The sequence below is a fragment of the Canis lupus genome, chromosome X (genome assembly GCF_048164855.1).
Source record: "Canis lupus baileyi chromosome X, mCanLup2.hap1, whole genome shotgun sequence".
NCBI classification, from domain to species: Eukaryota; Metazoa; Chordata; class Mammalia; order Carnivora; family Canidae; genus Canis; species Canis lupus.
The window spans coordinates 53,516,661-53,543,859 of NC_132876.1; the positions used below are offsets into that span (position 1 = coordinate 53,516,661).

General features: G+C 36.8%; 1 protein-coding gene and 1 long non-coding RNA gene across 9 annotated transcripts in view; one reads left to right on the forward strand and one right to left on the reverse strand.

Annotated features, from left to right (window-relative positions):
* Window positions 1-27,199, reverse strand: part of DIAPH2 (diaphanous related formin 2) — a 1,054,304-nt gene that overhangs the window by 234,338 nt on the left and 792,767 nt on the right. For all 6 annotated transcript variants that reach the window (XM_072816467.1, XM_072816462.1, XM_072816464.1 and 3 more), the window contains one exon: window positions 26,375-26,538. In XM_072816467.1, coding sequence (XP_072672568.1) covers window positions 26,375-26,538 — 164 coding nt within the window. The remainder of the gene's footprint in view (window positions 1-26,374; window positions 26,539-27,199) is intronic.
* The window catches only part of LOC140627896 (uncharacterized), a 115,696-nt gene that overhangs the window by 69,186 nt on the left and 19,311 nt on the right, over window positions 1-27,199 (forward strand). For 2 of the 3 annotated variants that reach the window (XR_012026403.1, XR_012026404.1), the window contains exons 4-6: window positions 14,402-14,617; window positions 15,749-15,831; window positions 18,311-18,370. This is a non-coding gene — a long non-coding RNA (uncharacterized lncRNA). Of the gene's footprint in view, window positions 1-14,401; window positions 14,618-15,748; window positions 15,832-16,849; window positions 17,110-18,310; window positions 18,371-27,199 lie in introns of those variants that run through there. The other variant, XR_012026405.1, reaches the window with a different exon arrangement.

Consider the following 27,199-nt stretch of genomic DNA (forward strand, 5'->3'; position numbering starts at 1 on the left):
CTTGCTGATATGATGAATCACATTGATTGCTTTACGAGTGTTGCACCAGCTTGCATCCCAGGGATAAATCCCACTTGGTCATGGTGAATAATCTTCTTAATGTATTTTTGCATCCTATTGGCTAGTATCTTGTTGAGAATTTTTGCATCCATATTCATCAGGGATATTGGTCTATAATTCTCCTTTTTGGTGGGGTCTTTGTCTGGTTTTGGAATTAAGGTGATGCTGGCCTCATAGAACGAGTTTGGAGGTATTCCATCTCTATCTTTCCTAACAGCTTTAGTAGTAGATAAGAACTCTTAAATATAAGCCAAATATAGCACCCAATACAAAGGAGGCGTGTAATAACTATCTCTTAATTAATGAAGATAGTGATAGTTAATTTAGTATAAATAGTAGATTAGCACATTTGATACCGTTCTTACTTGGATTTATCCTTTTTGACAGTTTGGCCTTTTTTTTTAAAAGAGCTGTGCTTAGTTTAGGGGCAAAAAAACTCTAAGGGTAGAGACAGATTCACCATGAAACTAATAAAGCAAAAGCATTAGTACCCTTCACTTGCATGGGTGTGGAACTAGCATTGTGTTTACCGGGGTATGTATTTTTGTAAATTTGTAAGAGAAAGTTATTTTTTTATATTCTTTTTCTGAAATGATTCCTCCTAAATTCTATAAGGTCAGGCTTCACAAATCTAGATCTTCCTCTGTTTAAGGGATATATAAAAAACTGAAAAGAAGTCTGATGAAAAAGAAAAGTGCTGAAATTTTGGGAAATGCCAAACCACAAACACAAGATGGATAATTAGGCTTAGGGAAAATAGGATTAAAAACAGAGCTGTATCCATGGACATGAACTGGATATTTACTGAAAGGACAAACCTTATCAGATATCTTCCACATTTCCAGAAGTCAGAAAGATAGGGCCTGAATTTGAATTCTCAGAAAAGAAACTCTGAGAATTAAAGAGAACTTAAGAGCAAAGATGGCAAAGCAGTAGAACCAAATAAAGTAAAAACTGCTTTCTCTAGAAACATATTTGAAAGATTAGCTAGTTAGCTGCTAAGTGGAGTTGGAAAAACATGCCAGGAGCCTAAGTTATGAGATAAACCCATAGGGAATTCTTCAATTTCTTTTCTAGGATATTTTGGCTCTATAGGTACATCTATCTGAGTCAGTAGTTTATAAACAGGAAAATAAAATGAATATACAATGTCTCCTCTCTCTTTGCCACCATGAATCTAGAATTGGTATAGCCAGAAACAGTTGATTTGTGAAAATATTTGAACAGAATAATATAGTGCGGATGGAATAGAGTTTGGAACAGATACTATTATTTTAGATCCTCTCTTCAAAACTAGAAATAAGGACATTGTTATGTAATAGTGACTGCACTCTGGGAAATGAACCATTCTATGTGTATAGGAGCACTGCAGCTACATTCCGCCGTGTAAAATGCATCTTACTTGTGATTCTATCCTTGATCATGACTTAGATTTTGTAAATATCACAGCTTACTTACTGATGAGAATATACTTTTTCTACTATGCTAATGATCTACTGACCTGTCCTTTATGTCATTCTTCCCTAGGTACTATGTCATTATTTATAGAGGAGTTTTCTGGGTTCATCATGAATCCTCTGCTTAAGTTGCTTTATTTATTGGTATAGAGGGATTTTGCCATTAGGCTTGGCTTGTTGCACAAATGACTTACTAGGGGATTTAGGGAGTTTACAGACCCATTGGATTTTACATCCTGTACAAAGCTTTGTAATAATATATGTCACATTTTAGATATGACTTCTTTCGATGTGAACTTCTATATGCCTTTTTGACATGGATATTTTAGTACAATGAAATCTCATTGTTACTTCCTATATATTGTGAATGCTTATTCTTAAACTATGATATACTTAACAAATTTAATAAGACTAGATTTTATCTTGTGAAATTTATAACTATTTCTCTTTCTTTAAAGTAAGCAACTCTGCAACAGAGAAAAAGTGAAATTTTTTATTCTCTTCAAAGGGTCTTTGAATATGGCAAGACTTAGAGAAGGTAGAGAGATCAGGTACCTTCTGATCTGAAGGTATTTTCCTTCTCTAATGATTTTTATCATAAAGAAAGAAAAGCCTAGAAACATAAGCATGGGAGTAACTGAGTATGGATAAATAATGAAGATTTAAGGGGTCATAGTCATAAGTGAATAGTAAACCAAAAAGCAATAATGACAAATGAGTTGCATACCAGAATGCACAAATAAAATGGAGTAAATACAAGGTACTTCTTGTGCCTATTGATAGCTCTAATCAAGAGTTATACATTTTGGGATTTCACAACTTAGATGGGGTGAATGTAGACAAGTTTAAGTACTTTAGTAAAATATTTGCTGAATCAATGTTGAAGAGTCAAAGGAGCCATTGCAATAATGAAAAATTTTTTAAGTAGAGAGAGCAGGGAGAAAGGAAGGAGAGAGAGAACAGCTAGAGGGTTTTGAAATATTTAATACAAAAGGCCATTTATTATTAGAACTCTATCACAGGAGGAACATGATTATCAGTTACAAATATAGTTACTGACCAATAAATATCTACCAGCTACTTCTATGTGCCACACACAGTCTGTTGTATTAAAAAAAAAATTTCAAGGACAATTGAGATACATGTACTTCAGAGGAACTTGCAGCATAAAGAAAAAGGCAGGGGCAGCCCAGGTGGCCCAGCAGTTTAGCGCCACCTTCGGCTCAGGGCGTGATCCTGGAGAGCCAGGATCGAGTCCCACGTTGGGCTCCCTGCATAGAGCCTGCTTCTCCCTCTGCCTGTGTCTCTGCTGCTCTCTCTCTCTCTCTCTCTCTCTGTGTGTGTGTGTGTGTGTGTGTGTCTCAGGAATAAACAATTACAAATCTTAAAAAAAAAAGAAAGAAAAATGCAGATCTGCATATCAGCAATTATAATGAGTGGGGTGTTACAACACCACATTAACAATGTGATATGAGAATGTGAAATAGGAAGAAATTAATTTTCCTTGGAGTTGAGGAAGAGATACTAAGAAAGATGCAATGTAGAAAATATCATTAAATAGAGTTTTGAAAGATGAAAATGATTTCACCAGTGGAAGGGAGTTGTGCGCATTGCAAACAGAGTAAAAGGATACTAGGTTAGACTCTACTGTCACCTATGAGAGGCTATTAAAGATTTCTTAGAAGGTGGATGTCCCGGGGATCGCCGGGTGGCTCAGCGGTTGAGCGCCTGCCTTCTGCCCAGGGCGTGATCCTGGAGTTCCGGATCGAGTCCCAGGATCGAGTCCCACATCAGGCTTCCTTCATGGAGCCTGCTTCTCCCTCTGCCTGTGTCTTTGCCTCTCTGTGTGTCTCTCATGAGTAAATAAAATCTTTAAAAAATAAAAGAATGTGGATGTCCCAATATGCCAGAAAGACATATCTGGCAGTGATATAAAGACAGTTTGGAGGGTGCTAAGACTGAAGTTATGATGACTCAAAAAATTATTGCTGTAGTACAGGGGAGAGACAGTATACACCAAAACTAGAGCAGTTACAGCAAGGATGATTCAGGGCAGAATCAACATGAACTGGAGATTGAACATATGTGAACAGTGAGGGAGAATATAACAAGTTGTTCCATTAATCAAAACAGAGAATATGGGAAGAAGTTGGGAAATGATGTAATGAATTCTACTCTGAATAATCTGAATTTGAGATAGCTGTGGGAAATCTAGTTAGAGGCAGCAAAGAGACCATAAACTTGAGTCTAGAAAGAATAAGATTGCAGCTCAGGAATGAGTACAAACCATGAGAATAGATATGAACTTCACTGGAAAAATTGTGTAGGACCAAAGGTAGACCCTTGGTAATGCTCATAATTAACACTGAAGGATGGGGATCTAAAGAAATAGACTGAAGAGATATTTCTACCAAAAATCAAAACCAAGAAATCTTGCCTATAACAAAGGGTTTTTCTACTAATGAGGCTATATGTGTATTGCACTATAAGGTAGAGGTGGGGGCAATATACTTAGTTTACAAAGCATATACTATGTACTTACTATAACATAGGTACTAAGTGTCTTCTGTCTCCAGAGATGCATAAGTGAGATTAAGAGTACTGGTTAAGCATGACCTAGGTCTCACACACTAAGCCTGGGGTTAACTTCTGCAATCATTCTGCCTAACAATGCAAGATGAGTGCAGAAATTCTGCCTGAGAGGCAATATATAAAGAAGTAATGTCACCTAGAAAAGAAAGGGGAAATCAAGAGCCAGGTTGATACTATATCTCTTCCAATGAAACTCCTAACTCCATCTTTTCAAAATCTAATGCCTCTTAAGGACAGACTGCATCTGAAAGTTAAAAGGCAAGAGACTATATCTGTTTTTTATAATTCCCCTATCAGAATCTCACCTTAACACCCTTCTTTGCATGCTCTATGTAAAGGCATGCTTTTTCTGTAAAAAGGGCTGGACAGTAAATATTTTCAGCCTGTGTGGCACATGGACTCTGTCCTAATTACTCAATGCTGCCATTATAGGATGAAAGTAGCCACAAATAATATACAAACAAATGGGGGATCCCTGTGTGGCTCAGTGGTTTAATGCCTGCCTTCGGCCCAGGGCATGGTCCTGGAGTCTCAAGATAGAGTCCCGTATTGGGCTCCCTGCATGGAGCCTGCTTCTCCCTCTGCCTGTGTCTCTGCCTGTGTCTCTGCCTCTCTCCCTCTCCCTCTCTCTCTGTCCCTCATGAATAAATAAAAAAAAAATCTTTAAAAAAATAAATGAACAAATGGGTATGACTTTGTGCCAATACCACATTAATTACAAATACAGAGGGCAGGCTGGATTTAACACATAGGACATAGATTGCTGATCCCTGATCTATATCCCAAGGGAAGCTATTACCAAATGATACAGATTTGTAAAACAAAGATTGTAAAACTGAATTAGAAGATCCCAAGAGCCAGGTTAATTGTAGAATGTCCTTTATGGGGGAAAAATCCTACACCCATGCAGGTTAGGTAGCTGTGTACATGACTTTCTTTCAGAGGTACAAGTATGTCTCCCTTTCCCCAAAATATTTCCTCTATCAGCTAGCCATGCTGCAAGAAGTTCTTGACAGTAGAATTGCTCTGCTGGATTAAAGCATTGACTTGGATTTAAAGGGCACTTATGTAGTACAGAGTGAGTGACACATTAGTACTGCATTAGTTTATCATATCAATTAGCTGACACCTGGCAGAGAACAGGATCAAGGCTAAAGGAATCCAAGATGAACTAAACACCTTTGTAAGTTATAAGTTTTCATATTTTTGCCACTAAAAATATGCTTTAATCCCACTACATGCTTTATTAGAAATCCCATCTTTTATCAGAGCTTCCTGTCTAGAAATTCATTTTAGGATGTTAATGTCTATCTTCCTTGGGTAAGAAGTAGTCACTGAGGTTGAAGTAGTATTTGTCTGAGGCACTGTTTTGCTTTTATTGTTTTCTCTTGAAAAAGGACAGGTGTTAATTTACTTAACAAGGACAAGAGCCATAGCCTTAGAAATATTATTAGGAAAAGGATAGACACCATCTCATTAGTTTCCTCACTTAAGTTTTGATCTTTCCAAACAGCTTTAGTAGAATAGGCATGATTTCTTCTTTAAACGTTTGATAGAATTCCCCAAGGAAGCCATCTGGCCCTGGACTTTTGTGTCTTGGGAGGTTTTTGATGACTGCTTCAATTTCCTCCCTGCTTATTGGCCTGTTCAGGTTTTCTATTTCTTCCTGTTCCAGTTTTAGTAGTTTGTGGTTTTCCAAAAATGCGTCCATTTCTTCTAGATTGCCTAATTGATTGGCGTATAGCTGTTCATAATATATTTTTAAAATCGTTTGTATTTCCTTGGTGTTGGTAGTGATCTCTCCTTTCTCATAAATGATTTTATTAATTTGAGTCTTCTCTCTCTTCTTTTTAATAAGGTTGGCTAATGGTTTATCTATCTTATTAATTCTTTCAAAGAACCAACTCTTGGTTTTGTTGATCTGTTCCACAATTCTTCTGGTCTCGATTTCGTTGAGTTCTGCTCGAATCTTTATTAACTTTCTTCTTCTGCTGGATGTAGAATCTACTTGCTGTTTTTTCTCTAGCTCCTTTAGGTGCAAGGTTAGCTTTTGTATTTGAGTTCTTTCCAGTTTTTGAATGGACGCTTGTATTGCGATGTATTTCCCCCTTAGGACTGCTTTTGCTGCATCCCAAAGATTTTGAATGGTTGTATCTTCATTCTCATTAGTTTCCATGAATCTTTTTAATTCTTCCTTAATTTCCTCGTTGACCTTTTCATCTTTTAGCAGGATGGTCCTTAACCTCCACATGTTTGAAGTCCTTCCAAACTTCTTGTTGTGATTTAGTTCTAATTTCAAGGCATTATGATCTGAGAATATTCAGGGGATGATCCTAATCTTTTGGTATTGGTTCAGACCTGATTTGTGACCCAGTATGTGGTCTATTCTGGAGAAAGTTCCATGTGCACTTGAGAAGAATGTGTGTTCCGTTGCATTTGGACTTAAAGTTCTGTAGATGTCTGTGAAATCCATCTGGTCCAGTGTATCATTTAAAGTTCTTGTTTCTTTGGAGTTGTTGTGCTTAGAAGACCTATCGAGTGTAGAAAGCGCTAGATTGAAGTCACCAAGTATAAGTGTATTATTATCTAAGTATTTCTTCACTTTGGTTATTAATTGATATATTTGGCAGCTCCCACATTCGGGGCATATATATTGATGATTGTTAAGTTCTCTTGTTGGATAGATTCTTTAAGTATGATATAGTGTCCCTCTTCGTTTCTCACTACAGTCTTTGGGATAAATTTCAGTTTATCTGATATAAGGATGGCTACCCCTGCTTTTTGTGAGGACCATTTGAATGGTAAATTGTTCTCCAACCTTTTATTTTCAGGCTGTAGGTATCCTTCTGTCTAAAATGAGTCTCTTGTAGACAGCAAATAGATGGGTCCTGCTTTTTTATACAGTCTGACACCCTGCCCCTTTTGATGGGGTCATTAAGCCCATTCACGTTCAGAGTTACTATTGAAAGATACGAGTTTAGTGTCATCATCATACCTATTCAGTCCCTGTTTTTGTGGATTGTTCCATTGAGTCCTATATCTTTTCTTTTTGATATGTGTGGCTAGGGGTTTATCAATTTTATTAATGCTTTCAAAGAACAAGCTCCTGGTTTCATTGATGTATTCTATTTTTGGGGGGTGGGGTATCATTTATTCCTGCTCTAATCTTTATTATTTCTCTTCTTCTGCTGGCTTTAGGCTTCATTTGTTGTTCTTTCTCTAGCTCCATTAGGTGTATGGTTAGGTTACATATTTGAGATTTTCCTTGCTTCCTGAGGTAGGACTATATTGCTAGATACTTCACTCTTATGACCACTTTTGCTGCATCATAAAGGTTTTGTACCATCATTTCATTTTCATTTGTTTCCAATTATTTCTGAATTTTTTCTTTAATTTCCTGGTTGATCCATTAATTCTTTAGTAGGATGTTCTTTAACCTCCATGTATTTGTGGTCTTTCCAAGTTTTTTCTTGTGGTTGACATCAAATTTAGGAAGGGTTTTGGTAGGAAAATATGCATGGCATTATCTTAATCTTTCTGAGGTTGACTTTTTGAGGTTGACTTGTGACCTAGTATTTGATCTATTATGGAGACTGTCCCATTTGTACTTGAATAGAATGCATATTCTGCTGCTTTAGGATGAAATGCTCTGAGTATATCTGTTAAGTTCATCTGGCCCAGTGTGCCATTCAAAACCATTTTTTCCTTGTTGATTTTCTGCTTAGATTATCTGTCCATTGATGTAAATGGGATGTTAACGTCCACTACTATTATTGTATTATTTTCTGAGTTCCTTTATGCTTGTTATTGTTTTACATATTTGGGTGCTCCTAAGTTGGGGGCTAAATATTTACAATTCTTAGGTCTTCTTGTTGGAGTCCCCTTTATGATATAATGCCTTTCCTCAGTTCTTATTACAGTCTTTGCTTTAAAGTCTAATTTGTCTAAGTATGGCTACTCTAGCTTTCTCTTGACATCCATTAACATGATAAATGGTTCTCCAACCCTTCATTTTCAATCTGCAGGTGTCTTTAGGTTTAAAATGAATCTCCTGTACGCAGCACATAGATGGGTTTTTTTTTTTTTAATTCATTCTGATACCCTATGTCTTTTGATTGGAGCATTTAGTCCACTTACATTCAGAGTGATTACTGATAGATATGAATTTAGCACCATTTTATTACTTGTTTTTATTGTTTTTAGAGATCTTCTCCATTCCTTTCTAGTCTTTGTCACTTCTAGTCTTTCTTTTTTTTTTTTTAAGGATTTTTTTTTTTTTTTTATGATAGACACACAGAGAGAGAGAGAGAGAGAAAGGCAGAGACACAGGCAGAGGGACAAGCAGTCTCCATGCTGGGAACCCAACGTGGGACTCAATTCCGGGACTCCAGGATGGTGCCCTGGGCCCAAGGCAGGCGCTAAACCACTGAGCCACCCAGGGATCCCTTAGTCTTTCTTTCTTACACAAAGGGTACCCTTTAATACTTTTTCCAGCGTTTGTTTAGTGGTCATGAACTCCTTTTGTTTTTGTTTGTCTGGGAAACTCTTTATCTTTCCTTCTATTCTGAATGACAGCCTTGCTGGATAGGATATTCTTGGCTGTATGTCTTTTGTATTCAGTACATTGAATATATCATTCCACTCTCTTTTTGCCTGCCATGTTTTTGTGGAGTGACCTGCTGCTAATTTTGTTTTCCCTTGTAAGTTAGGGACTTCTTTTTTCTTGCTGCTGGTAGGAGTTTTTCTTTATCTCTATATTTTGCAAATTTAACTATGATGTCTTGGTGTTGGCTTACTTTTGTTGATTTTGATGGGAGTTCTCCATGCCTCTGGGATCTAGATGTGTGTTTCTGTCCCCAGATTAGGGAAGTTTTTAGTTCTAATTTCCTCAAATAACCTTCTGTCCTTTTCCCCCTCTCTTCTTCTGGGACTTCTATGATACAAATGTTATTATGCTTAAAATGGAATCACTGAGTTCCCTAACTCTACATTTGCGAACTCTCACTTTTATTTCCCTCTTCTTTCCAGCTCTATTATTTTCCATAGTTTTATATTCTGTATCATTCATTTGTTCCTCTTCTTCTTTCATCCTCGTGGGCATTACATCCAGTAAGTTTTGCGTCTCAGTTATGGCATCTTTCAGTTCAGCCTGATTAGTTTTTAAGTCTTTTATCTTTCCTGTAAGGGACCCCCTGGTCTATGCTTTTCTCAAGCCCATGTAATATCCTTATGATTATTGATTTAAATTCTAGATCAGGCATATTACATATACCTGTTTTGATTAGATCCCTGGCCGTTGTCTTTTCCTGTTCTTTCCTTTGGGATGAATTCCTCCATCTTGGCCTTTTGTCTAGGTCTCTGTCATCTTCTCTGTGTTAGGAAAGCCTGTTATGTTTCCTGCTCCTGAGAGTAATGACTTTATTAAGAAGGGGTCATATACTGTCCAGGTCCTGGCACTTCAGGAAGTGTCTCTGGTGTGTGCTGTGTGCATTCTGCTGCTGTGTTTTGGCTGTTCTTTCCCTCAAGTCAGTCCTCTGCAGAGTTTCCCCTTGCCTGCAGTGGAGAGTGTTTGGTTTGGACAAAGTGTGGGAAGTTTTAACTAGGTGTGCTCTGGTCTGATTGCTACAAGAGACCTGATGTTGTTTCCAGTAGAGGTGAAGCTCTGAAGAACTCTATGGTCAGTAGATATGGTGTGTAGGTTTGTCCTCAGATTGATTTCTTGGGTATTCAGAAATCAGCTATTTATCAAGCTGTGTTCAAGGGAGGACAGAAGTCAAGAGTCCTCTTAGTACTGCACCATCTTAGCTCTTCCCCATGTTTTTTTTTTTTTATTTAAATGAACAAAAGCATGCATTTCAGAAATACATCTCATTCATTTATATTTTGCCAACTTGGAACTTCTGACAATTCAAATAATGTTGAGTAATATACTTTTGTGTTGTGTGTTTTATAGATACTGTTAGTTTTCTGCTTTAATCCATCCAATATCAACCTTTTTACTTGCTAGCAGAGCCCTGGGTTGGTTTGTCTCCTCACTCTCTGCATAGTCACATGCTCAGAGAAGGGGTCTTGCCCCCATCCCAAAGGTGAATCATGGTTAGTCCAAGATTCTCCTTGGCAGTGATTAGTTTAGAGATGAGCATGTAATTCAGTTCTTGACAACAGAGTTCGATGGAAAAATCTGTACAGAAGCTTCCAGGAAAGTTTTTTTCCTTAATAATAATAATAAAAAGCTTCATGGGAGGCAACACCCTCTTCTTTGTTAGATATAACTATATTTGCATGTGATGTTTGGAACAACTGCAGCCATTTTGCAACCATGAGCCAACATGTCAAGGATGGTAGAACAGAAGTATTTGGAAAATCTCAGGTCCTAGGTCCTCAGGTGATATCCCTAAGTTACTGAATTAACAAACCCTATAAATGCCATACCTCTACATATCTTGTGCTATGTGAGAGTAAAAACATATTCTTAAGCTGCTTTTAGTTAACCTTTCTCTTACTTGGCAGTCAAAAACATGCTGATAGACTATGAAAAAAAGCAAACACCAAAAGATGCCAATCTATTTAAAAGCAAAGTTAAAGCAATTATTTTCAGTTGCTTACAAAAATAGTTAAGCAATAATATCTACATACACAAGAAGTTATAGTAATAGTTATAAATTAATCTGGCCTATAAATTAAAGGCTGTTACCTGAAGATTTACTTATAAACAGATTTTGCCTAAATAATGTGCCAATGTAATGAAAGCATATATCTATGAAAATTTTATATGCTTTAGACTTTTAGTACAGTATGAAAAAAACAAAATAAAAAGAAGAACCCTACATGATTATGATATAATAAAGAGGCTTAATCTTAAAATGATCTATTATTTATAAATACTATATTTTAAACTAAGGAACAAGCACTTGGGCAGATACTTTCTTACAGATGTCATCTGATGAAGGAGGATGGTTTATTAAGACTAAAAATAATGAAACTTGAAAATAAAGTTTCCAACTTGTTGGTGATCTCAATCCATATCTCTCATCTAGAGATCATATTGGTCACTACAGTTATATTTGTTATTTCATCCACATTTTAGTTAATCATCTGCATTGCTCTTCTAATTGCTGTTACATTTCTATGTCTCTAATGTACATGAAACTTTAGGGGTTATTTTTACTCTTAAACTAAAGACAAATGAGTAAAAGAAAAGTATACAATATTCCAAACTATACAATCTCCAGTATAAGTAAGTTTGACTCTTTTGAGCATTGTTAATGAAACCTAAAAAAAAAAAGACTTAACTAAACCATCATATTGCATAATCCATTAATTGAACACAGATTTCTAAGATCGTGAGATAATGATCTCTGAACATCTTCCATTTCAAAATGCCAAGATTTGAATGGATTACTGGTCTTTTTCCAACCTTTTCAGGAATACCATGTAATGTCTATTTTGCCTACAAGCCCCACCAAGAATATCAGGAAATTCTGATTATCATGAGACCAAACACTTACAGAAAATGAATCAAAACAGGTATATAAACAAAAATAGAAACAATTTCACAATCAGGATTGTAATGTGTCAGATCTTTAAGAAAACAGGTTTAAGATACTATTCTATGACTTTGAAATTTGGTGTAAGGAGACAATGAGAGAAAACAAAAGGATTAAATTATAAGCCTTTATATAATTATCAAATAGATGGCATTTGTTACTTAAAAGACAGCCTAGTTGAGGTAAATAATGTTTCTTAAATCAAAATATGCAGCAGAGACAGGCAGTAGAATGCTTGGAAAACACTAGTGTAAATGGGCCCAAGTGGCAATTCACCAATACCAACTTAAGGCCCCTTGCCACAAGGAAGTTTGATGAGGGTATTATGTAGAAAAGGAAAAGAGGAGGGAAGACTCTTTCCACTGGTATATTTATAGGTGGCTTCCAAGAGTCACTGATGGGTAGCATGGCACCGAAGACCAGGGATTTTGAAAAAAAAAATCAGGAAAAGAGCCAATTAATATTTTTAATCACAATTGAAGACATAACCAATGGTATCATCCACTAAATGCTGATGGTCACATCCACACAGGCTTAAGCTGCTTGGATTTTTATCAGTAAATACAAATTTTAGAACTTGAATTTTCATAAGACCTTTTGTTATTATTTTAAGAAAAATATATTTTTCTTAAAATCTAAATATATCTGTATATGTCCAGAGAAATGGCTGTAAAGATATATGTCAATATAGTAATTATCTTTGGGGAATAGTTTCAGTTGATTTTTTCTTTTTTGCCTATAATTTAAATTTTCATACAATTTACATACATGATTTACAAAGTTTACAAGCCATATGAACCAGGACATCTTTTAATGATACAGAAAATATTAGTAACTAAAACAAACCTTACAGTGATCAAGTTGACAACTGAAAATACCATTAAAATATTAAATTGATATGACAAATACATGTGTTATTAATTTAGTATAAATTTTGCTTACTAATATATATCATCTCATGTTGTTTTCCAAATGAAAATTTAAAAAAAATCTTCTGCAGATAACCCTAGAGTTTCTCAATTATGGCACTACTGACATTTTGGACCAGATATTTCTTTGTTGTAGGGGACTGTATGTACATTATAAGATGTTAAGCAGCATCCCTGGATTCACCCACTAGATGCCAGCAGCACCTCCTCCTTGGTTGTGACAAACAAAATTGTCTCTAGACCTTGCCAAATGTCCTCTGGGGGTCAAAATCATTCCTGGGTCATAACCACTGCCCTAAAATCACAACAAACAAGTCAATCTTTAAGCAATTGATGTTGCCCTCGATAATCTGCATTGATTGGTCTATTACTCAGGACAGCTGTCAGTTGAAAGAAATAATTGAAGCTTGGTCACTGCTTGTCCAACCATATGATGGATAACCATTAGATCATAATTACCTGATAGCTGCTTCCCCAGAAATGAAATAGCTGTTTTTCTACTCTGAACTCAGCATGGAAAACTAGAGAACAATATGTATTTATCACTAAACACAAACACCAAACAAGGTGGGGAAGAAGAAAAAGGAAAACACTCAATGTGAAAGGCCACAGAGTAGCAAAACAATGATGACCCAGTTCACATGTCACTTCCTCTTTAAAGCCTTCCTTAAATCAGACAGAATAAATTACTCTCTCCTCGGTGCTCATAAGCTCTTTGTATACATGTATCACATTTTACTATCAGTATTTGTTCCTCTGATTTCTTTCTCATTAGAATGTGAGCTCTGGAGGGCCAACATTTGAATTTTTCATCTTTAGTACTTTGGTTCATTAACTGTTTCATTAATTCATTACCATTCATATATGTTGTTAGTGATTAGCCTCGTGTTTGACCCATAAAGACTGAGGATATGGTAATGAACACATTACGGGCAAAATGTGTTAGGATGACGGTATGAAAGCACACAGAAGGGTTATCCAGGCCAAAATGGGAGCATAGGTAAAAAAATCTTAGTGAGTAAAGCAACTGGAGAGGAAGCAAAGAAAGGGGAGAAGAAGCAGTAGGCAGACTAGGCAAAAGGATCTCCCTGGGCAGGGTTCCAGGGAGAGTCCTGCCTCCTACTATCTTGTACAGGGGCTAGGGCATCTTTTCTAATAAAAGATCATTAGCAAATGGATAAATAAAGACGAAGCAGAATGAAGATAAACTCAGTAAGCTGAGAAGGTGGTACCAGTAGCATTGGCTTTTGGGATCTTCTGGCTCAGGTTGTAACAATCAATAGCTTTGGTCATTCTCACAGCCAATGGAAAAGGTCAGCTTGTATACCCTACTGCCTATCTTATAACTTTCTTACTTCCTGGTATTTGAACATAACTCTATAATAACTTATTTATGAGAAACACTTCTTTGAAAAATTCTGTGAGGTGTTGTTGCTAGAAATAAAGATATTGAATTTTGTTTCCTGGTTTTAGTTATTGTTAGACTTTAATAAGAAAAGTAGGCATTGAACTGATTTTGTTAATATTTTCAGTGTTAACTATGACATTGCCTTAGATTTTTAAAGGACAATATTCATCTTGCCATAAACAATTCTGAAAACTTTTAGAAATATTTAAAAACATTTATGATATTTAAAATTTTTATTAATCTAAAATGTGTACATATTTAAAAAGCATTTATATCAGTAGGCATTTTTTACCATGTTGAAGAGTTGGGTTCTCTTTAAATCATGTATGCCATTATTACTTATTCCTTTAGTTCCTTATGATATAATATTGTTTTTTTTTTTAAATTTTTAAAATTTATTTATGATAGGCACACAGTAAGAGAGAGGCAGAGACACAGGCAGAGGGAGAAGCAGGCTCCATGCACCGGGAGCCCGACGTGGGATTCAATCCCAGGTCTCCAGGATCGCGCCCTGGGCCAAAGGCAGGCGCTAAACCGCTGCGCCACCCAGGGATCCCAATATTTAGTTTTTTTATACAAGGAACAATCACATCAGAAAAACAGGACATCTACTCCTGGCTCAAAGTAAGCAAACAGAATACAATAGTTGATAAGTGACATCTTTTTCTAAAAAATAAAAAAAAAAAGTAAAGCCTGTTCTCTGCCACAGCTGGTGAATGAGGTATTCTGGTCAAATATTCTGCTTACTAGAGTGACCATATATTTTACATGGATTGTCTATTTTCAAAGAGTTGCAATAGATCAAAATAAATCTAAGGCTACAGAGCTAGGGTTGTCCCAGCTGAGCTCAAAGGGAATTATCTGTGTGTGTGTGTGTGTGTGTGTGTGTGTGATTAAAGAGAGGTAGTTAGTGGGCCCTTAGGCTCTATTTGCATGAAAGGAGTTATGCTGGTACTTTATTTATCCCTGGCTTCTAGGAAAAGTTAGGTGACAGAACAAAAGGAAGGATGGAGGGGAATAGAGGGGCTTATGGATTTAGGATTTTTGAGGTCTTTAGGACTTGACAATTTTTTTTTAACTTTTATTTATTTATGATAGTCACAGAGAGAGAGAGAGAGAGGCAGAGACACAGGCAGAGGGAGAAGCAGGCTCCATGCACCGGAAGCCGGACGTGGGATTCGATCCCGGATCCCCAGGATCGCGCCCTGAGCCAAAGGCAGGCGCTAAACCGCTGCGCCACCCAGGGATCCCGGACTTGACAATTTTTAAGCCTTCAAGGGGAAAGGGGTCAGAAGAAAAGCAAAAGGAACTGTTTTTATGAAGTGTGCTGTGAAACATAGCTACTTCTGTACTGAGCATAACACCACTATGGTACTGCAAGGATTGGTGGCATAAGTAGAGCAGTAGGAGTCTGCAACCTTGGTCCAGATGGGGATTTTCATTGAGGGCAGCCCCATACAGCTTGCCAGTAAAAGGCAGAGGGAAGCCGGAGATATAGCAGGACAGGAAGGGCAGGGCTTTATTTTTTTTAATGCTATATTCTCATCATCCTAGAAGAAGAATAGGCACTCAAATATCTGTGAGAAAATGTCAAGTGGTAACTATAGCTAACATGTTTTTGAGCCCATATATGATGACTCCAGATGTGCTTGTGGGAGTGGAGACTTTGCAGGGAGCTTGAGTCCTGTCCGTGAAGGTAAAGAAGAAATAATTTGGGTTATTGTTACTTAAAGTGACCCCCATCTGAATTCGCAGGTACTGAGGCCTGGAAATACTGAGCTTACAAATGAAACTATACTATTCAAGAGGTACATCATGGTCTTTGCAGTTTCTCAAAGGTATCTTTACAATATTAATTACCATTGGCATTTTATTGGCAAAGCAAAGATCTATCAAATTATGAGGCATCTAATAAAGATTTTGGATGATGGGACTTTAGATAACAGTATATATTACTGATTAAGACTCTCCTTTGTTAAAGAACATATTTGTTTTTTTTGTGTAACTCACCCATTTTTATAATACTGCACTAAAGTCTCCTTTAAATGTCAAGTGCTTTGTAAATTGAAAGTTTACAAATGTGTCAAAATAACTTAGTCTTCTTGGATCAGAAATTGTATACACAATCTTTTCATGTAAAAATTCATCCTCATTTCTTTAAAGGCAAATTGCCTTTAATGAATGAATAAAAATGCTCTGTATATATCAATTTAGTCTTTTGAGTCTAACCAAATGCAGGTGTTCACTTTGGCTTTTCAATTATACTTTAGATTTAGACATGATTGAGGCTTTATAAAGAGGAAGACGGCTTGAGAGAAATGAGAGCTTCTCAAAATTAAATATCTCCATAAATCAATATGGGTACATAAGGAGCTCTCATGCAAGTTTAGATTTTGAAAGGAAGATTAAGATAGAAGATAAGATTGTCCCCAAATGAGAATTAAGATAAATAACCTCAGTTCCTTACTCTCCATGCCATAGTAGCTATGGGAGCAATTAAAGAATAATGGCAATCACATCTTTGCCTCTGAGCCTTCATTTAGTTTCAATACTGTGCTCCCAAAGTTTCTCTCTGTTCTAGGAGGCTCAGATCTTCTTAGACACTTGGTGTTGTCTCGTTCTGCTGTTTTCATTTTCATACTTTACTTTTACTAGTTTGGGAGGAGAATTCACATTAAGTGATCATGGTTCAGTCAGCTGAGCATAGATGGTCTGGCCTTTAAGTAACCATAGTTCTTTTGATTTTAGAAGCCACTTTAATTTTAAACACATTAGATTTCATCCTGAGGCTACAGAGAATTCATTAAGGAATTTTAAATCAGGAAAGTAACACTGTCTTGTTTGTTTTGCTTTCAGTTTTATTCTGACTATAATGTGGTGAATGGATTAGAAGTATGAGAGAAGTAGACACAGACATCAGTCAGATCATTATATTAGTCCAGCTGAGAGATGGTAAAGGCCAAGAACTAAAGAGCATCATTGGGATTTGAGAGAAATGAATGGATTCAAAGACATTTAGGAGATAGAAGCAAAAAGGCTGAATGATGGCATAAATATACCTATCACTTAGCCTCCTAACAGTCGTTTAATATTCATCTAAGAGCTGTTAAAAATTGTTAAAGGAAATTCTGATTAAAAAATGTTAAAGTTTATCAAATGAATTGCAGCAAATACTTATTTTGTTGAGAAATCTTGCAGCATGATTAATAGTAATGGTAACATTTTCTTCTTAAGTTATGTAAATGAATCTATTAATTCTATGAAGCCTTGTTCCTATATATCTAGTATATGAGATAGAGAAAGAGAATACAAACCAAACAAAAATTAATTAAATGCCTGTGTAACATATTGTTCTTTAAAAAACAAGACAAAACACACAGAATCAAAAAGAAATTGACATTTAAAAGACAAAAGACAAAAGAAATATTTTCTATAGTTTATTTGGAGATACGAAAGTTACTAAAGTATAATACTTGCCTCAAACACTTACCCAACAGCTGAAATTATTTTTTATGCCTAAGCAAGATACTTCATGGCAGTTAAACATATAAAGTTCACTGAATTGAATATTCTATTCAAAATATCTCAAAAGAAAAGAGACTGTGTAGCCAACTATTGGAACTAACTGAAGTATAAAGAAGAGTAAGCCAAAAAAGATGTCTAGATATTCTATAAATGCCGAATTTTATTTTGTTCCACAAAATATCCAACTTAAATTTAGGGATTATTAATTAATCTTGCCTATATTATAAGCAGTTGTTTTGAACTCTGATGATGTCTGGAAGCCAACTAGAAAAAGAGACTGAATTATGAATTTAGAACTGTTTTCAATTACATATACCTTCATGCTAATATATAGGACATTCATCTTGAATATCTTTAATATCCTCAGTTGAGTAATATTTAATATGAATGATGTGAATAATATAGCAGTATCTCATATACCCAATTTTGTTTTCATTAAATTGCTTCTGATTATTTTGAAAAAGGTCTTAATCCATAATGTCAAACCCTTTTATTTCCATTTTTCTCATCTTTTGGAGGATATCTCTCTGAGGAAGATTTTTTGGTATGTGAATTTTGTTTATGCTTTACATGCCAAATAGATTTCCCAAGATGAAACTCTGAGCTCATTTGGAAGTGATTTTTAGGTAGCACCTGAATCAGAACTCTTATTTTCTTCTCAGCAATACTGGTATTTTATTGTCTCTGTCTATAATCCAATATGTTTTTAACAGTAGGAACCCTGAAACCAAACACACAAAACACTAAGAAAATGGGAACTTCTGGTGATTACAATTTTTGTCTGTCTTTCAGGGTTCTTCCCTCCCCTGGGAGAGTGAAATCACTTTAATCTCACTATGAAACAGGAACCTGGTGAGCACAAATGATTGACTGAAGTTGGTGATGTTGATTTAGGAGTATTTAGCTTATAGGTCAGGTGTAAAATCCTTAAACCTGCTTGTCAAAGTCTACTTGTCAAACACCTATGGGCTTTTCCAGACTCTGCTCAAATGTCACATCCTCTGTGAAGGCTTCTCAGGCCAGCTCAGGCAGGGTTAGGCAGATCCTCCTTTACATTATTATAGCATCTTGATATTCCTAAGGCAGCACTTATCAAATTACATTGTATTTACTTGTCTGTCTCTTTTCATTCATGGATAGAGAGAGACTGTTTTCTTCCCTTTAACTCTGGACTAGAGCATTACCAGAATCAAATTGGTTCTCAATAAATACTAATCAAATGGATGGACAGAGTATGGCTAATAATACTCTCCATCTGCATAGCATAGGTTATGAGGTGTTTTCACATAGTGAAACATAGAGAAAGATGTGTTGGGAATAATCACCTCTATTTTATAAATGAGGAAACTGATGCTCAGAGAGATTACATAACCAACTAAAGTTCAAAACAACTAATAAATTGCACACTTAGTTTTCATGCCAGCAAGTCAATAATAATTTGTAGAAAAAAATTATTGTAATAGTGTTCTGAAAAGCAGATGGCAGGCAGCTGACCATGACACATTGTAGGAGTTGGTTACCTGTTTTGAAAGCTTTGGAAATCAGTCTTAGCAGGATCTCAAGAAATTAACAAAAATGCACAGAAAACAGGACTTCAGAATGTCAAGTTATTTACAATGAGAATGATTTGTGGCAAATTATTTCCCTGTATTCAAGCTACACACACAGTGAAGCCAGTAGACAAATATATCCTATTTATGTATGTAATCCACATGACTCTCTGAAATTCTAGGACTCATAGACTTTTAAAGAGGAAGAAATTCTTAGAGATCAGGAGTATAATCACTTAATTTTATAAATAAATATGTAGCTACAAGGGATAAATGACTTATATAAATTCACACAGCTTATTAGTGACAGCACTAGGCCACAGAATCAGGTCTTCCTAACAATGGTGTCATCACATTTAAAACAACAACAACGACTTATGATTGAGAAGTAATTACAAGTATAGTTCTAGTTCTTAGCAAGATTTCTAAGCATCTGCTTAATACGATTAAACATAGGCTGCCACGCAGGTATTGTCCTTAACGAAATGTTATAAAATGGGAGTACATCAAATTCTATTTTGTGACTATGTATCAGGGAGGTGAGGAGCACTAATGTGACAGTGTTTTCACAACCAATCCATGTTAAAACAAGGCACTTTTTAATAGAAATTGACAATATTAATTATATTCATCTCCATTTACTCATAGACATTGATGTTACAAAAATAATTTATTAGAATTATCTTCTCAATGTGTCAACTGAAGTGTATTTTTCTAGTCTCCATTCCTTTTCAACATATACTTTTTTCTTCTTGAAAACACTCCAAGTAGATATAACATGGTATCATAGGCTCATGGCATATTAACAGCTTTTAAGTTTTGAAAATATTTGGATGAGTCATTGCCAGAACACATTTTACTACTTACTGTCCAGCTAAAAAGTTAAATATGCGTGTATATTAAGGGATAAAGACCAAAAACCAAAATAAGCTAATACTCTAAAAAAAAAAAGACAAATGATCATATTTATGAAAGCTTCTTATTCAACTTATATCACCAAAAATAGGATGTGCTTGGGGTTATATGTCCTAACTCAGTAGATAAAAGCAAATGCTTTCCACAAAAATAACTGTATCTCATAGACTGTGCAAGTCATACCAAAATGCAACAATTTCATGGAGCAACACAGTCAATTAAGAAAGAGAGCCCTATCTAGCAAATATCTGCTTTGGGGATAGAAATATACCTCAAGGAGCGAGGCAAGATGGCAGAGGAGTAGGGTCCCCAAGTCACCTGTCCCCACCAAATTACCTAGATAACTTTCAAATCATCCTGAACCTACCAATTCGACCTGAGATTTAAAGAGAACAGCTGGAACTCTACAGAGAGAAGAGTTTGTGCTTCTTCTTCTTCTTCTTCTTCTTCTTCTTCTTCTTCTTCTTCTTTTTTTAAGATTTTATTTATTTATTCATGAAAGACACACACAGAGAGAGAGAGAGAGGCAGGGACACCGTCAGAGGGAGAAGCAGGCTCCATGCAGGGAGCCCGACGTGGGACTTGATTCTGGGTCTCCAGGATCATGCCCTGGGCGGAAGGTGGCGCTAAACCGCTGAGCCACCCAGGCTGCCCAGAGTTTGCACTTCTAACAAGGTAGGAAGACAAAAAAAATAGTAATAAAAAAGAAAGAAGAAGAAAGAAGAAGAAGAAGAAGAAGAAGAAGAAGAAGAGGAAGAAGAAGAAGAAGAAAGAAGAAGAAGAAGAAGAAGAAGAAGAAGAAGAAGAAGAAAGAAGAAGAAGAAGAAGAAGAAGAAGAAGAAGAAGAAGAAGAAGAAGAATCATCTAGTAGGGGAGGGGCCCCAGTGAGGATCCGGGCTAAGACCCATGGCGAAAGCCTCCAGGACAGGAAAGCCCGGCCCCGGAGAAGCAGGAACTTTAAAAACCCACAGCAGATTCTTCCCGGACAGAAAGGCGCTTGCAGGGAAACCAGGCAGAATCACAGGAGGGGCAGTGGAGCTTCCAGTCTCCCAGATCAATAACACAGGAAGTGCACCCAGGGGAGACAAAACAACACACCACAGTCTGAACTCGGTAAAGGGCTGGAGCCAACGCCTGGCGGGGCTTCAGGAGAAGCTCAGGCGGCAACTCCGGGAGGAGGAGGCTGTGCCCTGCTGCCTTTGGGAGTCGCAGCCCTGGGAGCATGATTCCAGCAGCACAGGCCCGGAGCACAGGGCGCCGGGGACACAGCCCAGGATCCGGTGCTCCCCCTGGGACAGGCAGAGGTGGGGAGGGCACAGGACAGTGAGGACTCTCTTGCCACCAAGCGTCCCCAAGCTGTGTAGATCAGCACCCTCACCCCCTAAGCATCTATGCAAGTGTGGACTGGAAGACTGCGGTAGTTACTGCTGGAGCTGTCTCCGGAGCTGGAGAGCTGGCCGTGGCCAGTACGGTTGTTCCTCCTTGTGTCACTCTGTGCCTGGGACAGAGTGAGGCCCACTAGGGAACAGGGGCCTCACAGAATTAACAGCTCCCACTTCAGCCCTGCACCTGGCAGGGGGCGGGGCAGCTCCCCTAGGTTCACACCCCTGAGATCAGCTCAGCAGGCGCCTTCCTCCAAAGGACCAGCCGGAAGGACAGGGGAAGAGCAAGTTCTAACCAAGCAGCACTGCAAAGCTCCAGGGGAAGTCGAGGGTTTTACAGTATATAGGACCAGAGGGTACCCCTCCTTTTTTTTCTACCTTTTTCCAGTACAACTCGTTTTTAACCACTCTGCACTGAGCAAAATGACAAGAAGAACTCACAACAAAAGAGAATGAGAAACAGTACTCTCTGCCACAGAGTTACAGAATTTGGATTACAATTCCATGTCAGAAAGCCAATTCAGAACCACAATTATAAAGCTACTGCTGACTCTGTAAAAAGGCATAAAGGATCAAAGAGACTTCATGATGCAGAATTTAGATCTAATCAGGCTGAAATTAAAAATCAGTTAAATGAGATGCAATCCACACTGGAGGTCCTAACGACGAGGGTTAATGAGGTAGAAGAAAGAGTGACTGACACAAGATGATGGCAAGGAAGGAAGCTGAGGAAAAGAGAGAAACACAATTAAAAGACCATGAGGAAAGGTTAAGGGAAATAAATGACAGCCTCAGAAGGAAAAATCTATGTTTAATTGGGGTTCCAGAGGGTGCCAAAAGAGACAGAGGACCAGAAAGCATATTTGAACAAATCATAGCTGAGAACTTCCCTAATTTGAGGAGGGAAACAGGCATTCAGATCCAGGAGACAGAAAGGTACCCCCCTAAAATCAATAAAAACTGTTCAACACCTCGACATTTAATAGTGAAACTTGCAAATTCCAAGGATAAAAAGAAAATCCTTAAAGCAGCAAGAGACAGGATATCCCTAACTTATATTGGGTGAACTATTAGATTAATAGCAGACCTCTTCACAGAGACCTGGCAGGCCAGAAAAGGCTGGCAGGATATATTCAGGGTCTTAAATGAGAAGAACATGCAGCCAAGAATTCTTTATCCAGCAAGGCTCTCCTTCAGAATAGAAGGAGAGATAAGAGCTTCCAAGATACATAGAAACTGACAGAATCTGTGACCACCAAACCAGCTCTGCAAGAAATATTAAGTGGCTGTAAAAGAAAGAGGACACCCAAAGAAATAATTCACAAAAACAGGGACTGAATAGGTATTATAATGACACTAAATTCATATCTTTCAATAGTAACTCTGAAAGTGAATGGGTTGATGATCCCATCAAAAGACGCAGGGTCTCAGACTGGATAAAAAAGCAAGACCCATCTATTTGCTGTCTACAAGAGACTCATTTTAGACCTAAGGACACCTACAGCCTGAAAATGAAAGGTTGGAGAACGATTTACCATTCAAATGGTCCTAAAAAGGAAGCAGGGGTAGCCATCCTTATATCAGATAAATTAAAGTTTATCCCAAAGACTGTAGTAAGAGATGATGAGGGACAGTATATCATACTACAAGGATCTATCCAACAAGAGGACCTAATAATCATGAATATTTATGCCCCTAATATGGGAGCTGTCAAGTATATCAATCAATTAATAACCAAAGACATATGTAGATAGTAATACACTAATACTGGGAGACTTCAACACAGCACTTTCTGCAAATGACAGATATTCTAAGCACAGTATCTCCAATAAACAAGAACTTTAAATGATACACTGGACCAGATGGATTTCACAATATTTACAGAACTTTACATCCAAATGCAACTGAATATACATTCTTCTCAAGTGCACATGGAACTTTCTCCAGGATAGACCACATATTGGGTCTCAAATAAGGTCTTAACCAATACCAAAAGATTGGGATTGTCTCCTGCATATTTTCAGAGCTCAATGCTTTGAAACTAGAACTCAATCACAAGAAGTAATTTGGAAGAAACTGAAACACGTGGAGGTTAAAGAACATCCTGCTAAAGATGAAAGGGTCAACCAGGAAATTAGAGAAAAATTAAAAAGATTCATGGAAACTAATGAAAATGAAGGTACAACCACTCAAAATCTTTGGGATACAGCAAAAGCAGTATTAAGAGGGAAATACATCGCAATACAAGCATTCCTCAAAAAATTGGAAAAAACTCAAATACATATGCTAACCTTGCACCTAAAGGAACTAGAGAAAGAACAGCAATTGGGCAGTGTGGTAGGATACAAAATCAATGCCCAGAAATCAGTCACATTTCTATACACTAAAAATGAGACCGAAGAAAGAGAAGTTAAGGAGTCAATCCCATTTAAGACACCTAGGAATAAACCTAATCAAAGAGGTAAAGGATCTATACCCTAAAAACTACAGAACACTTTTGAAAGAAATTGAGGAGAATACAAAGAGATGGAAAAATATTCCATGCTCATGGATTGGAAGTATAAACATTGTGAAAATGTTTATGCTACCCAGGACAATTTACACGTTCAATGCAATTCCTATCAAATACCATGGATTTTCTTCAGAGAGTTGGAACAAATCATCTTAAGATTTGTGTGGAATCAGAAAAGACCCTGAATAGCTAGGGGAATATTAAAAAAGAAAACCAGATCTGGGGGCATCACAAGGCCGGATTTCAAGTTGTACTACAAAGCTGTGATCATCAAGACAGTATGTTACTGGCACAATACTGGACACATAGTCAATGGAACAGAATAGAGAATCCAGAAATGGGCCCTCAACTCTATGGTCAACTAATATTCGACAAAGCAGGAAAGACTACCCACTGGAAGAAGAACAGTCTCTTCAATAAATGGTGCTGGGGAAATTGGACAGCCACATGCAGAAGAATTAAACTAGACCATTCTCTTACACCATACACAAAGATAAACTCAAAATGGATGAAAGATCTTAATGTGAGACAAGAATCTATCAAAATCCTAGGGGAGAACACAGGCAACATCCTTTTTGAACTTGACCACAGCAACTTCTTGCAAGATACATGTATGAAGGCAACAGAAACAAAAGCAAAAATGAATTATTGGGACTTTATCAAGATAAAAAGCTCCCACACAGCAAAAGAAACAGTCAACAAAACTAAAAGACAACCTACAGAATGGGAGAAGATATTTGAAGGTGACATATCAGATAAAGGGCTAGTATCCAAGATCTATAAAGAACTTATGAAACTCAACAGCAAAGAAACAAACAATTCAATCATGAATTGACAAAAGACATGGACAGAAATTTCACAGAAGAAGACACAGACATGGCCAAGAAGCACATGAGAAAATGTTCTTTATCACTGGCTTCAGGGAAATACAAATCAAATCCACCATGAGATACCACCTCATACCAGTGAGAATGGGGAAAATTAACAAGACAGGAAACAACAAATGTTGAAGAGGATGTGGAGAAAGGGGAACTCTCTTGCACTGTTGGTGGGAATATGAACTGGTACAGACACTCTGGAAAAGTGTGTGTATGTTCCTCAAAATGCTAATAATACAACTGCCCTACAACCCAGCAATTGCACTCCTGGGGATTTACTCCAAAAATACAGATGCAGTGAAACGGCAGGACACCTGCACCCCGATGTTTATAGCAGCAATGTCCACGATAGCCAAACTGTGGAAGGAGCCTCGGTGTCCATTGATAGATGAGTGGATAAAGAACATTTAGTATGTATATATATATACACAATGGAATATTATTCAGCCATTAGAAACGACAAATACCCACCATTTGCTTCGACGTGGATGGAACTGGAGGGTATTATGGTGAGTGAAATAAGTCTATTGGAGAGGGACAAACATTATATGGTCTCATTAATTTGGGCAATATAAAAAAATAGTGAAAGGGAATAAAGGGGAAAGGGGAGAAAATGAGTAGGAAATATGAGTGAGGGTGACAGAACATGAGAGACACCTAACGGTGGGATACGAACAAGGGGTTGGAATTGAAGTGGTCAGGGGGACGGAGTGACTAGGTGTCGTGTACTGAGAGTGGCGCTTGATGGGATGAGCACTGGGTGTTATGGTATATGTTGGCAAATGAAACGCCAATAAAAAATATACGCAAAGAAATAAAAATTAAAAAAAAATTTAAAAAAAGAAACATACCTCAATGAATTAGTTTGCTAACTGATCTTCCTGTTGGGGATAATTGCTAGAGTTCATTCTTTAAAATACATGTAACTTTACTTGTTTGATATCAACTATTATGCATAATTTTCTATTACTATCATAATTGGAATCTGTGCTCTTCTACTCTTTCACTGAGTGCAGAGAAGTATTTCCACAACACTTATACAGTGAAGCTTTTGCTTCCCTCTAGCATCACAACTCACACCCTGATTATCCATCTCTAACTAATGCTAATATCTACTGTTATCCCCAAGAGTTCTAGTTGGAAACTGGAGCCTACATTATGAAATAAAATTTAATATTCCATGTTTTTTATGTAGTCTAATTTAGAATTGATTTCTTGTATAGACTATAACAAAAACTTACTCATAAATCATAGCATGTTAACGTATTAATTGAAAGATTACTTTAGGTATTAATTTTTAAGCTAGGTCAAATTATAATAGTATGCTGTATAAAAATCAACAACATTTAAGTACCAATTTTTTCATTTTCTTATAAAATTTGTGAAGAAAAATTCAGATATATATCTAAGGTTGAAGACAATTCTTTTAAGTCCCCATTATATATTAAATCAGCCAACCATTTTTATCTATGTCACAAGTATAAAATACCTTTCAATTCCCGTTAAAGGACTATAACATGAAATCAGTATGAGCAATAGGTACATAAAATGCTAACAGAATAAATTATTTAAAAAACACAAACAACAGGTCTTGCAATCCTTTAAAATGTATTACTCACCAGAAATAAAGTTCGGAAGTTGCTGAGATCACCAAAGAACTCTTCTATGCTCACTGTCTTAGAGTCAAAAATAAAGTATTCTCCAAGATTCTCATAGAGCTTTAGCATGTTGTTGTGCATGGTGAGCAGTTTTTCATACTGGTCTCTGGCACTCTTTGTAAAGCTGTAGCTTTCTGTCAAGGAACATGACCTGATAGTATCTTAAAGGCAATCACTAGATGTTAAGATTGAATTATATCATTTTTATAAACACTTATGTATTAATTTGTTAGGGTTGCCATTACAAATACCACAGACTGACTAGCTTTAACAATAGAAATGTATTTTCTCACAATTCTGGGGTTAGAAGTCCAATATCAAGGTGTTGGCAAGTTTGGTTTCTTTTGTGGCCTCTCTCCTTAGCTTATGGATGGCCACCTTCTCAGTATATCCTCACATAGCAGTACTTCTACCTGTGTTTGTGTCTTCATCTTCTTTTCTTATGAGCACAGTAGTCATATTGGAGTAGGGCAGAAACTAGGACCTTATTTTAATATAATTGCCTCTTTAAAACCCTATCTCCAAATATAGTCAGTCACATTCTGAGATTCTGGGGGGCTAGGGCTTCACATAAGAATTTGGAGGGGGACACAATTCAGTTTATAATAATATGCTAGAATCATTATATTGGTTAATGAGGTTAAAAAATTAGTAAATTATGCAGAACTATCTAATGTATAACAATGCAAAACATGTTTGTTAAATGAAAGTATATAAGTACAAATACCAGAAAACTTAGTTATCTTTTAATGAACAAGGTAGGTCAGAAACAAATAACAAAAAACT